This window comes from Lates calcarifer, linkage group LG5 (assembly GCF_001640805.2).
Source record: "Lates calcarifer isolate ASB-BC8 linkage group LG5, TLL_Latcal_v3, whole genome shotgun sequence".
NCBI lineage: Eukaryota > Metazoa > Chordata > Actinopteri > Centropomidae > Lates > Lates calcarifer.
Genome location: NC_066837.1, coordinates 11,267,894 through 11,286,464, shown reverse-complemented (window position 1 = coordinate 11,286,464; position 18,571 = coordinate 11,267,894). Strand labels below are relative to the sequence as shown.

Genomic DNA, 18,571 nt, shown 5'->3' with positions numbered 1-18,571 from the left:
CTGTGTCTCTTCCTGTTCAAATGCCCATTAATGCCTCTCCAACATCATTGGCAGGCGAGGGCAGAGCAGCAGCAAATATCAGGTCACCATGACAGGCGCTGGCACAGAGTGTACTGTGACAAAGGTCCCACACCACTGCCTACATCCCTCATCCACCCTGTCTAACACGTTGTTCTGTACAGTATGCACACGTCCCCTCTCTGGACCTACAACCACTGTACTGCTTTCTTAACCGCTGATTCAGCTTGGCTCACTCTGCCAGAACATAAATCCCTCTTTGGCTCTCCTTATTGAAGAATAAACGTGCCAGCTTCACAGGAAGAAAAAAATCTCACATGTTCAATTTTACACAATTGCAGTTCGTGCTACGGCTTGTTCTCGTGCTTGAAAGGCACCTAAAGGAGAACGGCCTGTCACAGCTGATGATGGAGGCTCCCTGTGGTGTCCTCACTGCCACGAACTCAGTTATTTATTCAGGACACAATGTACAGGAAGGAGGTTCGAGAAAAACTCAAGAAAAAAAAAAAAACAAAAGAAAAGTGATCTGAAACAAAACGTCTTGACGTGAGGAAAAAACAGAAAACTGGATTTTAGATTTCCTGAACAACCACCTACATATCCTCCCTCAGATTACATTAAATTTTAATAATAAGCACACACAATCAGAGACACCGTGTACCAGACTGACGGAGCTAAAGCACACCACCTTTATACAGACTGAAGTAACAGTTTCTTAGTTCAGACACAACATCATTTCTTACAGCAACAACCACCACCTCTCCCAGATCTCTGCTGTTTTCATGTTTCATATTTGGCCACTAGAGAGCTCCACAAAGCATATAATCACCTGTAAACGCTCCAAATATCAGGCTGTTTAAGTTGAGAGATTTATTACATGGAACAGTTTTACTCTGACTGCCACATCAAAGCAGGAAACGGTGGTGGTGGTGGTGGTGGTGGTGGGAGTAAAGACCAACGTTTGGAGAGGAAAGATGCACGCTGCAACATGCCCCTTTAACTGCATCTCAACACTGCAACACATGAACCTGTTGGTTATCATTCCAGTACACTTCAGTAAAATGCACAGCTTTCACTCCTCCATACAGAAACCTCCACCCACCTCCGCTGTGTCGCAACGTCTTAACAAAACAATCACAGTCTCAGTGCACAGCGATTGTGCATGATTTCCTCTTTGCACAAACAAACACATTAATAACAAATTCCGAGGAGGTCTGACAGTTAGAACAGAGGTGTGAAAAATTTAATGCTCCAGGATATTTCTGTAAATGCTGCGATGACACCTGATAAGTCAGCACCGCTAAATTAAAACAGACATGCTTGAGTAATTGCATTTAAATTTGATCTCATGCAAAGCTGCTGTCGAATGTACAGACATCACCCTCACTATTCCTGGAGTGACAGAGCTGCAATGAAAATTAAACCCCCACGTTTTAAATGGAACGAAGTCTGAAAACCAGACTCAACAACCTCTGTGAGCCAAGTTTCTACAGCTGGCTGACTGGTACACTGTTATCACCACTCAGACCTTTAATGATTGATTCTGACTGGGAACAGCAGCAGCCGAGTCTGGAAACAATTCAGTCACATAAATTACCAAGATCCTGGTTAAAACCTGCTGTTTACTCTATAAGAGCTCTGGACTTAGCTACACCTTCATATTTTCTCTTGTGAGATGAATAAACGATTCAAAGGTTCCCATGTGGTCACCAGCAAAACAAACTGTCTGCAGTGCTGCCTTATCTGCCAGCCGAACAAACAAGCTCATCTCCAGTGAGTGATTCTCCTCCAGATATAGGTGGCTAGAGAACTTAAGAGGATCTTTTACAATTAAATCCTGCAGGAGAGGCAGAGGGAGCTGCATCAGAAGGAGGAGGAGGAGGAGGAGAGGCAGCAGAAGGTGTGCAGCTGCTACCCAGACACCCATGTGCAGAGCTGGGTGGAGTGGGTTTGTCTGGGCATGTGTGTGTTTGTATTAAAGGTGTGTATTCCAAAGAGGTATTCAACCTATTTAGAGAGGAAGTGTTGCATGTAGGAACAAACTCTGAGCATGGAAACAACATTAAGATGGCCTCCAGCCTCACCTCCCCAGTTGTTGTCCTCAGTGAGCGCTGTCAGGTCCAGCCGGGGAACGTCCTCACAGCTCGTCTTCTCGCAGTCCGGGTCCGAGCCTCGCACCTCTCCGCTGCTGACCCTCCCCGTGTCACAAGTGACGGGCGACTCCTGGATCTTCATCCTTAACGTCTGCACAACCATGAGAGAAAAGAAAAGAGCTCTCAACAACGATGAGCAGCCTGTGAACACACTCTTTAAGTTGAGCCACACACTCCCTCAGACTAGCCCTGCCCTGACAGAGGGGGCTGCTCCCTGCTTGTGATTGGCCGCCTGGCTGGTCAAAACATCCGCCCATCTGTCTCTGGCTGTGTGTGAGACAGCAGGAGTGGACTAGCTCCTCCTCTTTCACCCACTGGAATCCCTCACCCCTCCCTGTCCCCCTCCCTCTCTTATTTTCTCTCTCCCCTACAGTAGCCCTCCTTGCTTTCTGCATACGTATATTCCCCACCCGAGCCCTGGACTTGTTTGTTCCACAGCAGAGAGCAGAAGGGAGGGGTAGAGGGGTGTTAGAGGGAGGGAGGGGGAGGGTGAGGACAAAAAAAAGCAGACAGATTGTGAGCCAGCACACGTAGGCTGACTGGGTGATTTTTTTCTCTCCCTATCTCTGCAGACAAACATTCAGCTCAGAGCTGAAATACTACAAACATCCTCCTCGTCCTCCACAGTACTCCTTCTGTTTTTTTACCCATAATCCTCCAGTTTCTCCTCTCTGTCCTTCTACCTCAAACTTTTAAACTCCACTTTGCTTATCCACCATCAGAGCTGTGTAATCACATTCTGGTATAATGTAAATAATTACAACAACATACTGAGCTGATCATGTATTTAGAGCGTGTCCATGAATCGCTTAGCTCTGAACCCATGGGATCCCGTTTCCTCTATCTGGGCGTGGGACCAAGTTATTTTTAGGAAAAACAGATCAAGACACTCTGCTACTATACCTCATAAAGATGGCTTACAGGAGGCGTGCAGCTGAATCTGGTTACAACAGGCCTTCATTAGTGTTTTAGTTAATGATACTAAGTAGTTGCTGTTGGCAGGTTTATGTGTGTTAGTCTCAGGTGTATTTGTTCTTGTGCTGGAATTTATCAGACGTCCTCAGCTGTTACAGGGGAAATGACTCTGACGTGACGTGAATCACAGTGATATTAGTGCCCAGAGAGAACGTGCCGACTGGGAACGAATAACAGAAGAAACTTCCCACTCCGTGGCGCTTACCGTCACTGTTTTCAAATCAAGAAACCCCCCTCACACACCCTCTCCTCTCTCCAGTCTCCTATGTGAACAGGAACATACTGCACCAGCTCACTCAACAATCAGAAGCCCCTTACAACAGATCCACACACATTCAGTCCTTTACACAATATTTACAGGAAACACTTGTTTAGCTGTATCAGCCTCAGCAAACAGTGTGGACACAAACAAACAAACAAACAGACGAACAAACACAGACAAATTAACAGTAACAAATACACAGACAGTTTAAAAGTACTCAGTGTTATATTTTTGATCATCACTGATTCACACAGATTATAACATACAATGACGCCGTTATATCCAAGTGTCTCTGTAACCATGACAACAGCATGTACAGCACCAGGACAGTGAAACTGAAGCAGCTAAATGGAACTCAGCCCTTGTTACTTTATTATTCACAGCAGACAGTGGGACTTTATGGAATTTTTCTTTGAGAAACGACTCTTTCCAAGGTTACGTATGAACTTTCACATTTACAGTTAGTATAACGTTTGGGTATTTTTAAGTGTGACCAGTGAATTAACCAATAATAATTTATATTATATATATTGTGTTAAGTATAGTGATATACAGATACTTAAAGATCAATCATTAACAGAAAAGGTTTTGATTCATTTTCTGGTTTTTGATTTGCTCTTGTTCTCTGTTAACTGCTGTACTCTGTGTGCCTTTAAAGATGGTAATGATGCAGTTACAATGTGGACTCATTAGGCTCTGAAACAGGAGAGTCTACTGGGTGAACGTTATGTAATGTTATGAGTCTCAGAGGGAAGAGATGTTGAGAGAGAGACTGAACAACATCTCATCGCATAATAAACCCTGAGGCCTGAAAAAGTTTCCTCATGAAGCTGAATTTTTGTGGTCAGATTCTTTTATATGTAAATGAATCATTTCTCCTTGCTGATGACTTCATTCCTTCCTTCCTTCCTTCATTAATCTGCTTATTGTCATGTGATGAAGGTTTCTGTTTCAGAACCATACAACATCAGTTCAAGATGATCTGAGGAGAATCACTGAGGATTATCGGGAGCACAGATGTTACAGCTCACCGTGATCCAGCTGTGTGCAGATGTAATTCAAACGTACGTGCACATACTCACACACACACACTCAGGTCTGTTCCCTGAAACCTCTGAGTTCACTCAAACACACTGAGCCTCGATTACATCATCATGCGAGGTCCAGCTGTTGGAGGAGGGCAAAGCTACTGTGTGTGTGTGTGTATGGGTGTGTGTGTGTGTGTGTAGGGATGCATTAGATAATGATTAACCTGTGTTTGGAGCGTTACATACACACACACACACACACACAATATACAAACAAACACATGCTGGAATTTAAGGAGCATTTTGCTGAGATGGCACAAAGACAAGCACATAACTTTGGACACACACACACACACACACACACACACACACTTGAGTGAAAATGAAATAATACAAGAAAGCAGACACCATCAGCACAGAGTCACGTCATTGTCATTTTCTGAAAGACTTCACGTGTTGCAAACAGTCCACTGTCACTGACATGTCCTCCTTTTAAAAACAGAGAAGCTGACCTGCAGACATGAGCCGGATAAAAACTCTGCAGCTCTCACTTCTATCAGTGATTTGTGAGGGAGATTGTGTGTGTTATCAGTTTACAGCTTCAACACATGCTGACATACTGAGACACACACTGACATATAGAGACTATACCAACTCACAACACAGGTGTGTGTTCACTGAATCCTACTCTGTCAGAACCCAAATATGTTTTTATTATATATATATATTGTTAAATATCTGCACGAAAATAAAAGACAGAAAAGCAGCAAGTTCATAGATTTGAGAAAAAATAGATTTCTGCTGTTCTACTGAATGTTTAAATACAGGCCTCAGTCAACCACTCTACACTCTACCACTCTAACCCAAACCAACATCAGGTTTACACCAGTAACACTGCCTGTATCAATATCTGAGGAATCAGCTGCAGGAGACGAGGTCTCCACACAGACAGGATCAATTTATTAATTAATCTGACTAACTGCGTCTCAGAGGAAGACAAAGGCCTGATGATAGCAGTCATGTCTGAGCAATGCTTGTGTTGTAACAACCAGCTGAGAGGCTGCTGCTCAGGCCTGCTCTCAGAGCAGCACCACGCCAGCTCCAGATGGACACTCAGTGGGATGGTGTGGCAGAACGGCAGAACAACCGGGCTACAGAGCTGCAGCTACAAGATTCACTGTGGTGGAGCAGGTTCAGATTAAAGTGGAGACGAGCTGATGGAGACAGTAACTTGTTTCACACCCACAGCTACATTTACTCCAAATCAAAAGTCAAGGGTTTCAATCGTGTCCTCAGCAGCTGACTGAAGCTGTGTGTTTGTGTAATAATAGAGTGGAAAGATCCCTGTTCACTGGAATGCTGAAATTTTCCTTTGTCAAAGTGAAATGTAATGTTTCTGTGGAACAGCAGGGGAGTTTCTGTTTAGCAAAATGTGTCAGAATCACAACAAACATCAGTGGTTAGAGTCTGTGGTGCAGACTCTTTCGTTCTGCCACCACAACATTTTCTAAACTCTTCTGTTAATTTTCTTGTCTTTTTATACGACCTAGTTTCTGTGAAAGATATTACACATTTACACTGGTCTAACTTATGTACTTCTTTTACTGCAGCTTATTATACTTTATTGGAAGGAACGTAAACCAAATCTCTCACATATTAAATGTTGACTTAAAAAAAAGCAGCTATACAGGAATTTTGTCCAAATAACATGTTATTAAATTAAACTTTTAACTAGTATAAGTGAAGAAAAGTATATAAATATCTAATTTAATAAATCAGAGCATATTTTTAGTGCAGCTGACACATTTCAGTCAGTACTAAAAAAGTACTGAGGTTCAATACTTTTCTTCGTACAATCTGAGAATGTGTATTTTTCTGTGGTGGCTCTTGCATGAAAAGCAGATCTGTTTTACAAGAAGAGGAACTGAAACAAAAAGAGTGAGACTCACAGGAAAGGAAGTGTTAACACAAACCTACCTGTGAAGGAGAAGGATGGCCATCTTTTCTTGAAATGTCATTCCTGAAAAATGATTGAACTGGTAAATAAACTGCAGCTGATACATTATCTTACAGAATCCCCAGGAAACACAAACAAACATACATATATATCTCCGCTGCCTGTCTTTATCAGATAAAGTTTACACCACACAGATCTCTGAAGATAATGGCAGAGATAGAGCAGCCAGCAGCTTATCCATGTAACAGAAACACTGAGTTAACAGGTGTTACAGCTCCTGTGTTTATGAGAAATGTGTGAGAAAAAGTGACATTTTAAAAACTTGTCAGTGTGATCAGGGTCAGATTTTGAAGAGCTTACCCTTTCTGAGCTGTATCCATGAGGTTTGGTCCAGGTTTTTCACCAACACATTCCTTCACCTGAGAAAAGACGTTTGAATGTTAATTATCCACACAGCTGATTTCATGTTAAAATGAGACGAGTTATGTTGTATTAGTAAATCAAAGGTGAACCTGTGAATCTGTTCAGATCATCATGGAAATGCTGTTGGAGGTTTTTAGAGCTGTGCTGGATTTTATATTGATCTTTATTTGTAGAGCACTTTTCAAAAACAAGTTTATAAAATACAAATGTTAACTGACATACATAGATCACTTGATGGGGATGGACGTATAGCACTGCAGGTATTTTCTCAAAAACAAACTGGACAGATATCAGGGCGCTCCTTCCGACAGTGTGTTTCAGTGTGTGACAGTGGTGAACTGGCTAACTGACATCCACAGAGCTACGCTGCTAACATGGATAAAAACTTCTGGCCACAGACGTTTGACATGTGTCAAACACAGAACAAACACAGTTTATACGTTTACTGTTTATATTGTGTTGGTTTACAGCAGCAGAGGCCTGACATAACAAGCTCACATCCACGGCTGTTCACAGTGACTCAGATTGAGACCATCGCTAACATTAAACCACTCAGCACAACACTCACCCCGCCAATCAGCTATCACCATATATATATGCCCTGACACACATATGGTATATATACCATATGTGTGTCAGGGCATCGTGTGTCATACGTTCCTTTACATAAGGGGTTGTCATGAGGAGCACAAATAAGAAGCAGCCTGGAGATTCAGTTCCTTAGTGTCAGAGTGTCAACTGAACAAATCTATTTCCATCATTTCCATCAGTCGGCCGGTGGGATGGCGAGTCTTTACATTAGCACACATCGTTCAGGAGCAAAGTGTGAATCATAATCCAGTTTAGATGCAGCTATAGAGGAAGAGGATCCTGCAGAGACCGGATTGTGTTACTACAGCTACATGTTTCACATCATGTCCTCACCTCTCAATGAATAAGCTCTCACTGCTGACTATGACTCATTTCAACTTCCTTGGCAAGCGACAGATCGCTGACCAACTATTTTATTATCTGGCTCTGTGCAGGGAAAACAAGGCAGATAAACTCATTCTTAGGACTGACCATTTTTGTTTGGCTTTGTCTATAACACACAAACTGCAAATTCCAGGGGCCCAAGAAACGTCTTTATGTTTTTTGTTCCGTCTCAAACCCAAAGATATTTAATGTATAAAGATGAAACAAAACTAAACACAGAAAATTTTCAAATTTGAGATGCTGGAACCAGAGAATATTTAATATTTTTGCATGAAAATTTAGAGTAAGATTATTTGCCTATAGAAAATGGTTTCAAATTAATTACCTGATTAATGTATTAATTTATTGATGTATATAATAACACCAAACTACCTGTTGACCTCATAGTCTATCTGTGGTATATATATTCTTCTTTGACAGGAAACAAATCCTGATCTCTGTGGTCTCGAGTAAAGACATGACAACAGCTGAGAGGACTCATTCTCTTCAGTGATAAAAGCCGCAGCTAATTACACACTCAGAGCTGGCCCTTACATCTGCACTGCTTCTGGAGAAAGTGGTTAACAATTAGTGAGGCATGCTGCATATTACAACCCACTGTACAATGAGAGTAGCAGGGAGCCCATTAGGCAGCTGCTTCCTGTCATCTTCCAACTTGCCTCCATTTAGTGATTCTTCACTGCAACAGACTGTTATTTGCAGTGAGGATGAGGATGGAAAAGGATGAGGGGGGCTGAGCTAAAACACACAGGTGCATCAGAGAAGAAGATCTGTGGATGTGCTGATGCTGTTTCCAGTGACAACCCTGGAAACTAATTTATTTTCATGTAAAATTAGCAGAATCAATCACAGAATTCACTACAATCTGAAGAGAGAAACCTCTGTTGAGAAAGCAGTAAAACAACACTTTAACAGAGAAGAGAAGCTGCCAAGATGGAGACAAATCAAACAGATTTGAAAAGGTGTTGTGACTCACTGTGTAGGTGTCCTGGTTGTCGGAGAGCTGCACCAGTGTAGGTTTGTATTTGGACTTTCTGGGTTTGGAGGTTTGCTCGGCGTGGCCTCCCTGTGAGTCCAGGCTGCTGCTGCCGGTGTCGTCCCCCACGCTGCCTGAACTGCTGCCACCACTCGAGGGGATGTTTTCCTTGTTGGTGTCTGAACTGACGGATGGTGCTCTGCTGTCAACCAGGGGAGAAAAGGCAAGAGGAAATGAAACATGTGTCTTTCCACCTCACGCTCTCTGCTGAGCATTGAGGTCTTTATCAGCTTGACACTGGGTGAAATGACTCAGGACACTAAATGCCAAGGTCATCCCAGCACCTCATTTACTTATACTGTCTCCAGCAGCTAATTTACTGTTTAGTTTTGGTGCTAATTCTATTTACTGTGTATTTACTGTCCACGCTCTTACTGACATTTTCTGCTGTCTCTGGACTAAAGCACTCCTCTAATCCATGTGTCACTGATCTCCACCTGATCTCCATCAACAGGGATTAGCTTCTTATTGCGATGACTCCAGTTGTTATGACTGTGTCTCTGTGGACGGTTTCACCACGCAGAGTGAAACTGTACAAATGTAGACTGTTTAAAAAAACACTAACTAACCTCAGTGCTTCCACTGAGGTTAGACTTTATTAATGAAGGGAATCTCATTGTGCTTTACCACAAAAAAATTAAGAGGCCACAGATCAAAACATTTTCACTACATCAAGTGTTTCTGTCTATTATCGTTTTTCTGTATATATCTGTGTTCTGTTATTTTTTGTTTTAAAAGAATGCTGTACCAATTTAGCTGCTACATCAATGTTGGACTCACAACGGACAAGTAAAAAAAAAAAAAAAAAAAAAAAAAAAAAAGGATAAAAATCAAGATCTTGTCAGTCAGAGTCAGGTATGTTATGCTGCTTTCGGTAAAGTAAAATGTTACAGTATACATATAACAGTATATATATATATAGGACATCGATTATACATGTTCCAAACAAAAAGAATTTTCTAGTGTTTATTTTGTGACATGATTAAAGGATAAAACGTTTCCTTCAATATAATGAAGGAAAATTAACCCTGACTTTCATTTATATCAGAATAAAGTAAAATAATTCATTTTATTCTGCAGATTTCTTCATGTTTATCACATAAAAATAAGACTTTAAAGACAGAGATGAAAATAAAACCATGAGAAATTTTAGTGTTGCTATTAAAGACAAAGCTCCACTACTTTCATGCTGGTACCACCAACAGCCAGCATCATGACAATACCTGTTTCTGTCTCTGTGTCTCAGGCTGTCGTCGTGCTGCTCTCTCTGCTGTCGACGTCTCTGTCGAGCCGTTGCTGTCACTTTTGGAGACGGAGGACGAGGGGTCGACTCTGAATCCTCTGAACTCTGATCTCCTGAAGGGTTTATGTCAAAGAGGTGCTGCTCCACGGCTGAACGTATCGTCCTGTCCAGAAAACTGTAGGAGGAAATAAAAACAGAGGAAGGCAACAGTAGGAAAGTTACCACTTTAATCTCCAGTAATGGTTTATATGAGGCAGATTTCTCTAAATAAAAAGTGTAAACTGATTAATTAAACAACGCTGCTTTTTATGTGACAGTAGGAAAGTCCACTTACTTCACCACATCTGGTCTGCAGTGGACCGGGGAGAGGTGGTTACTGGAAGAAAAACAAGAGGGGAAGGTGAGTTAATGCTACAGAAACAGGTGGTCACAACAGGTCACTGAGCAACGCTAGAAATCCCCCGGGCTCTGGTTCTGGTCCTCGGTGATCGAGGCATCCAGTGTGGATGCGTGAGTGTTAACCTCAGCTGTGTTCACAGCACCAGGAGTGAAACCTATTGTACGCAGGCAGAACTTTCTGTTTTCACTCTGCTCATGTTAAAATACACACAGGTCTGTAATCTGAAGGAAACAGTCATAAGCTTGAAGATGGTGGTCACAGTGTGCAGAGTGACTATTGATTGTTATTACATACAGTCAGCTTCCTTGATGATAAATTGATTGAAAGCTGATATGATAAATCAATCATTTGATTAGCCAACTAACAGAGAATTAAATATTTTGATAATTGATTAATAATTTTAAGTAATTTCTTGAGAAAAACAAATTCAATATCTTTAATCTTTGATGCTGTGAATCTGACAAACAAACATTTAAATACAGCAGTTCAGGGTCTGGTCATTTTCCTCTGTCTTTATTATCATCACTATTATTGAATAAGTTAATAATTAAGTTAGTTAGTTAGTTACAGCTCTGTGCCAACAGAATAATGAATCTAAGCTAAAAGATGAGAAGCTGAAATGTTACTGATGCCATGAAAAGACATTACGACATGTTCACTCGTTAAAAAGCCCCCAAAGCTTTAACCACCTGGTGTACGTCATGCTGCTTTTCCTGGAGTACAGCAAATGCAACACGTATAGGGGTGACCTGAAAAAAAAATCCTCCTAAACAGTGATGTTGACAGTAATAGCAGAGCTGTCACTGATAAAGGGTGAGATAATGGTGGAGTGATGGTAAACTGTGAAGGTGACAGTGGAGAACCTGGGTAAAACAGCATGGACGTGTTACTTATGTAAACAAGGACAGTGAATCAGATGAAGAGGGAAAACGCCCTGTTGTGTAATAATCAGATGATCATTTTGATCAGTATAAACATGGAGCAGTAAATGTTCAGTGCTTTGTCTTTTTTATCGCTTATTATCTGTTTATCATCTGTGCTCATATATACAATATCAGATCTTTTACCTTCAGTTGGGTTTCATTTATCCAGAGAGTTGTAAAGTAAGGAGGCAGACAGAGGGGAGAAAGTAATGTCAGCCAGAGCTCACAGGTGCTCTACAGGCAGCTGATAAATTATCTCTGGGCATGAAAAATATTAGCCAGCTACCTAAAATTAGACCTGGCTCTGGATGGAGCAAGTTAAAACAACAGAAAATGCTTTAATGGCTCACTAATGTTGATTTAACCTTTGACCTTAATGCCTGAAAATGTCACAGGAGCTCAGGAGCAGTGGGCACATAAAAGCCTGAAACATGGCAGAAGTTTCCAGACCCTCTAGGAGTGTTCTCTGAGCTGCTCTCAATATAAAACTGATGAGAGGGTCAATTATATAACTCCAACATGTGCCAGACGAAGATGGTTATCATACCTCAGAGACAGTTTATAGCAGCCGCCGAACATCAAGCTCACTGTGCTTGATGATTTTGACACAAATACAGTTTAAGACAGTGGCTCGCTCTCTACCTTTTAAAAAGCCTTATAATACACAGTGTTGTCTGCTGTACCTTTGATACCTCATCCAAGACTATGGCCTTAGCCTGGACTGTTGAAAGAATATTAGAAGTTAGCAGTTGTGAATCTATTCATATGTCATGGGAAGAATCAGAATTTTGTGTAAAAGAAACATATTTCTGTCTGTTTCTTTAATTATATTGTCACCCTCTGTTTTATCTTGGGAATCCTATAAGAAAACCTGACTGCTGACTGGGGAAACAACCACGGTACTGATGAGTGTACTCACAAGTCGCTCTGGATTAAAGTGTCTGCCAAATACATAAATGTAAATGTGAGACAGTTTGTCCATCTATACTGAGAGCTACTAACAGTCAGATTGTTTGTATGTCCACATAACAAATGTCCAAAGCAAATGGAGCCTTTGGACCAAGTCTGTTTTACAGAGACTCCTTCTATGGTGTACTGTACGGAAGTTCGTTTTCATGGCGTGCTGAGATACACTGACTCTGTTTGGGCATAAACCTATGATCTATGTTGGTCCGTACTTTTAAATCAGCTTTCTAACATGACTGCTTACACCACATTTAGGCTACTGATGAAATAAACAGCTGAGCGCGGCTGTCTGTTTATGTCAAGTGTAAAACATTTGGTAATTAAATATCTTCTGGCAGCTATCATCATCCCAGATAGTCCTGGAGTTGGCGCAGAGTTGAAGAAGTGTGGCCGTTTGGTAAATCACCAATGGGAAGTAACATCACAGCCCAGAAACAACTTTGTACGTCGCCCAACAACTAAGTTTTAACTAAAGATACAACAGTGCGAAACTACGCTAGTGTAAGATGGGACCGTTGCCTGGTTGGTGAAACTGTCTGAGATGGGAGGAGGGATGAGTCACTGCATCAGAAACATAATGAGAATATCACCACCAGAATATCAGAGAGCCAAGACTATGATCCTTCCTCCAACACACACAGCCTAAAAATATAAAACCACAGCACCAGTCCAGCGTTTGATCACATCAGCTTTATATGAGCTATAAAGTCTGAGGCATCAAATACTTCTGCAGTCACTTCTCCCCTCGCTGTTATCACTATTTAACTAGAGTTTAAAAAAAGATGCTGTACAGTCCAGTTATTTATGACAGCGTGAACGTGAACTTGACGCTGCTGCAATCTTGACTCTGTAATGTTTTAAATAGGATTTTATGAGAGGAGTTTTGTAAAATGTTATCTCCAGTTTACTGAGTATATAGATTATGTAACACATACACAGACATTATATATTCACCTACATAGTAACAGAGGTTATAGTTATTACATATTCCACATACTGTACGGAGCTGACTCTAACCTCATGTCTGGGTCTTGGATTAATGCATGAGTTGGACCTTTGACCTTTCCTCATGGATAAAATGTTTTATTACAGGCGAGTTGTTTGAGTTTTATCCAGGTTCACTGATGCTACAAATCAAATCTGCAACAGCTGCAAAAATCTTACCTGTACTAAAGTATTTTGGTCGTCTACATATGTATTTATGTCCAGTGATAACATTGTTATGTGTGATTGTATAACAGTGAGATTTAAACACACTATAAAGACCTTTAGTTTTACAGTTGAATCTTTCTTTGTTCGCTCTGAGCACCTTGTTACTCGTCATGGAGACATGCCAGCTCTAAGGTCACACCAGTCAACTAACTGTGCCAACTCTGAATGACTAACTGAAGAACCAGTCATTAACACAGAGTGGATACTTAAGTCAACATACACTGAGACTGAGTGGGAAACGATGACAGCAGGGTCATTGATCATTAACAGGTGATTAACTGGTGTGGTCAAGTGGGGCTGAAATGTCATTATCACCTGAATGTGACAAAACACAAGGTTTGTTTTAAATTATTATTCCCTTCACTTTAGTTCATAAAAAATGCCAGCTTCAGCTTCCAATGGCCAAAGCTGGCGTCTTAACCCTCGTGTTGTCCTCTGGGTCAAAGTGACCCAGTGGCCGACAATGTGTATGTGGGTGTGTGTGCGTGGGTGTGTGTGTAGTAGTAGTAGTAGCAGGATTTGTTGTTGTGCATGACATTCGTGATTCTGAAGCAGTTATCTTTTGTTTTTGAATAATTGTAAGAAGAAAAAAGTATACAGAATACGAAGGGCAACGCGAGGGTTAGAATGGCTTGTTTTGTTCGACCAACAGTGAAAATCCCAAATATATTCAGTTTAAAAGTCCTTTCACTTGAGCAGCTGGTGCTAAAACAAACAACTCTGCATTTTCACTATTGTTGTTTGATAAATTACTAAAATTGTTTACTGATTACTAACTGTTGTGTTGATCAACCATCTCATCATTTTGTCTTCACCCAGACGCGTCTCTTGTTTGTGGTGGTGTGTCTGAAACACGTGCTGTGGCTGCCTCGGCCACAATAACCAAACAGTGGTGAACAAACTGTTGCATGTGCACGCTGCCCTGCTTTCCCTGTAACTGGTGGCTCCATTGTTTCCGATGATAATGCACTGAGGCAGCACACAGCCACTTCCCCCACACCTCCAGTCCAAAACAACACACTCTCATCCACCTCTGCAGCTCTTTAACACTCCGGAGGCCTACCTCATGTAGAACGGAGATATCGGTCTCTCCTCTTCTTGGGAACTGAAATACAAAAACAAACAAAATCAATTCACTTACACAATGTAGCTATGAAGTGCTATGGCATAAAAACATTAACCCCCCACCCCTACCCCCCATACCCATCACTACATGTTACTGGGGCTGGAAACAGGAGCATAAGGCTGGCTTTTGTCTGCAGAATAATAGCCATGCAGTGCCACAGATCAGTGCCTTTGTGGAACTTGTCTCGGGTAATTATTATGAACCAGCAGAGAAATGGCTGCTGCTGTAGAATATAGGCTGGCTGCTGCCACTGGGCCGACGCCAGTGACACATGATGAAATTATGCAACGATAAGAGGAACTCAGAGTTGGCCCTGAATGTTGAGGTTGCTTAACATTTTCATATCCTGGCACTTACAGGCTGAAAATTTCATAACCACCGAGTCCTGTTCGCCTCAGCAGAGCTGAGTAATGTTTTATCTTCTTTAAAATCAAAGCAGGAAGAAAAAGACTGCAAATGTTATGTTAACCTTATTAACTTATTTAACAAATAAATACGTGTTGAGGGACCTCAGTCAGGCTGCTCTGACATATATGTGTTTATTTCATTTAACATGAGATGATTGTAAAGTCTTCAATGACTGTGACAGTTAAACTTTATGAGATTCTTTAGATTAATGTGAAAGAGAGGAGGAGGAATATTTAACACAGTGTGACCTCTCATCACATTTTACCCCACTGGAATTTTATTTGGATGTTTACCTGTGACAGGAGACCACATGAACAGGCTTCTCAATTTACAAACATGCAACAAAAGGAATTTGGACGATAGTTCACGTAAAAAATGTTGATAAACCAGATGCAGCAGATGTATACAAAGCCTATTCCAACATTTTTATCTTGAAGTTTCAGGTGCTGAGCTGAGAATGTACTGTATTGTTCAGACCACTCGACGAGAACTTTTGGTGTTTAATTTGTTTTTTGACATAACTTTACTAAATTCTTCAATAAAAGTATGCAAAGTATTAATGGAGCTGAACTATAGATGTTTAATCAAACATTCAACTGACAGAAGAACTGATGGTAATAAGTCCTACTTATTAATTGCTGAGTGGTTTGTGTGCAGTCTTCTAGATAATGATTGAATCATAAATATCTTTAGCAACATTTGGTTTTGTTTCCCCTCTGCAGTAAAACTTCACATCCTCTGTACTATTTACAGCTCTGTAGATACCAAAAGGAGAGAGAACACTACATATCTGACATCCAGTGGACAGTCTAAATATTCTTGTTTGTTGGTTTTATTTGATATTAGAAAGAGGAACAGAAAACAAATTTAATCATTACCCACAATCCATGTTTACAGCACAATCAGCCAGGACTATGGGCTGTAAACATGTTGAGTCTCAGAAAAAAAAAAAGAGTTGTTATTGAGTGAATGTTGGGTACCCTGGAGTGTTTTGGTACGTGACAGACCTTTATGTGGCTTACTGTAAGAGGCAGGAGTATTGAGAGGAAACCACTTTCACCGTTCAAGCAGCACCTCAGTAAATTCAAAACAAAGGATTTAGGTTTCAAGTCAGGCAGGAATTGAAATGGGCCAAAGTTCGTTGAACTTCCAGACTCGTCTCTAATGACACAATGTACAGGAAATGTGTATGTGTTCCTCCTCTTGTCTGAGGTGCAGGTGTAGTTCACCACACAACACTTCCAAAGTATTCTGGAGTCTGAGTGGTGAGTTTTCTTTTTTCCATGTTCTTAACTGGTGTTACACAGTCTGGCAGGCGTATTAAAATAATGTGTGCCGTCACAGCCACCGTGAATTGCAAAAGCGGAAATCCTGCTTACCCACTACCTTACTGAAGGGATAACAAGAAGCTTTGTAGGGATTCGGAAAAGGCCTGATCCCTCCGGTGCGAACGGAAAACTACCAGTGACAAGTTGGTCAATCTGGACACGCTCCACTTTTTCAACATTTATAAAAATTTGTAGACAAAGGTAGTCTGGCTCAGCGGATGCTGGTCACTTATAATAATCCTCCAGTTGGCTCCAGTGATTTCTGGCAGCATCTTTTTCCTTCCGCTCTGCCTCACCTTTTCCAAAATTGCTCCACACCACCACAAAAACACTGTTCTGTTCAGCTGGTAGCAGTGAGGGACTAATGTAAAGAACAATCTGGCTAAGTAAGACCACAACAATAGCAATTCCCAAATTCATCAACCCTATGGTGAAGTCTTTTTCTGCATTTCCCCCATGTGAGAGTCTCTTGAGTCACCGTTCAGGACCCAAAACCATCGGCTTTTAGATGGGTGCTGGAAATTCTTAGAATACCTCTGAGCACCAACTGTGGTGGTCAAGACCCAGAGTATTTGTTGGATAAGCCTGGCTAAGCTATGCTTGGTATATGCTAATTCCATCAGAAAAAGGTGTTAAAGCAACACAGAGCCACCGTGCTGTAGGTTTTAAACAGAAGAACAACTGCTGATGAACGAACAATCAACAGATGAAAAATATTTGTCTTCACTTCTTACATGCATCTTTCTCTGTGTCAAGTCTTTAAGTCTCTTTATTATGACCATGACCTTGGATACACCTTACTAACAATAAAAGTTTAATGGCACAGGAAAACACCACATTTGCATCTGAATAGCAGAAATACCAGTGAGGAGAGATTAGATTTTTTTACCATCAAATGCCAACTCATCTAAATGAAAAAGGGAAATGTCTAAACATCAGCAGTGCCTGAAAGAATTCAGCATACCTAATGAAACTAGGGTTGGTTCTAATAATTATATCAATTAATATTTTTTTAACTGATGTGGTTCTCTTTAGACATCAGAGAAGATTTTAAAAATGTACTCAATTAAAAATAAATGTAAACGTCTTATCTGAGCCAGAGCCCTTCTGATAAACAATCCAAATGTGCTCAGACAACCGTCATGTCTGAGAGGCTGAAACCAATGAATGTTTGAAAAGTTAGTTGGTTATCAATATTACTGATGATTATAGAGGATCAACCGAACGATTAATCAAGAGCCTTTTCAGTGAAATAAATTTGACTGTAGACTCGGGAGCACCTGCAGTCATCTGTTCCCCTCACTATCAGACCAGGTATCTGTTGAAACTTTCTGTCAGGTCACTCACTGAACTCCATCAGTTCAAAATCAATAACATCTGACTTGGGTTTTGTGTTCCTAGAGACTGAGGAAGAGGCTTCAGTTTTCCTGACTGCTCGTAGTCTCATGAATAAGAAAACTGAACAAGCCTCTTGGGTGAACTGCCACTATCCTCCAGTTAATCTGGGTGGCTTTCACTATCCTATTTCTTCCTATGATGTCTGTGAATCGTCACTAACATTAAATCTCCTGAGTGAGATCTGAATAAAAAGCACCTAAATACGTGTTGTCAGGTTTTCAGGCTGATTGATGACACTTCCTGACGGGCGGCCAACAATACCGTTATACCCACAGGGAACCTGCACTCACACCACACTGCAACGTTCCTCACTCCCACCTATTTCCAGCGGGCTTCTAAGAAACCCAATAGTTACATCACAAGATTCAGTGAACCATGGCAACTCCACACAAAAGCCAGCATGCATCCCCTTCATGCAGCTACGCCACGGCAAGATCGAAATATGTTCACATGATGCTGCTATGTTGGCTCAGGCCGCCTGTGTGGTGAATGAGGCTGGTGTCAGATTTCAGGTACAGGTGAGAGCACTGTGGCATTAAAAATTACTGGATTAATTTATCTGATAAAGAGGAGGCAAAGTGTTGTTATACAAGACTCATTCTCTAAGTCAAAACATGGACATACGTGGACGTACAGGAGAGGATATAAAAGTGGGACCACTAACAGGAAAAATTATGATTTTTATGTGTGCTGATCATGAACTGAGTGAACAGGGTGACAGAGGACATAGGGGTAGTTCC

General features: G+C 41.1%; 1 protein-coding gene across 6 annotated transcripts in view; it reads right to left on the bottom strand.

Moving 5' to 3' along the window:
- fam13a (family with sequence similarity 13 member A) overlaps positions 1-18,571 on the bottom strand; it is a 47,387-nt gene that overhangs the window by 7,345 nt on the left and 21,471 nt on the right. For 5 of the 6 annotated variants that reach the window (XM_018661563.2, XM_018661566.2, XM_018661565.2 and 2 more), the window contains 7 exons: positions 14,635-14,676; positions 10,405-10,446; positions 10,051-10,245; positions 8,768-8,969; positions 6,754-6,812; positions 6,414-6,456; positions 2,103-2,262 (listed from right to left, as the gene is read on the bottom strand). In XM_018661563.2, coding sequence (XP_018517079.1) covers positions 2,103-2,262; positions 6,414-6,456; positions 6,754-6,812; positions 8,768-8,969; positions 10,051-10,245; positions 10,405-10,446; positions 14,635-14,676 — 743 coding nt within the window. The remainder of the gene's footprint in view (positions 1-2,102; positions 2,263-6,413; positions 6,457-6,753; positions 6,813-8,767; positions 8,970-10,050; positions 10,246-10,404; positions 10,447-14,634; positions 14,677-18,571) is intronic. The other variant, XM_018661564.2, reaches the window with a different exon arrangement.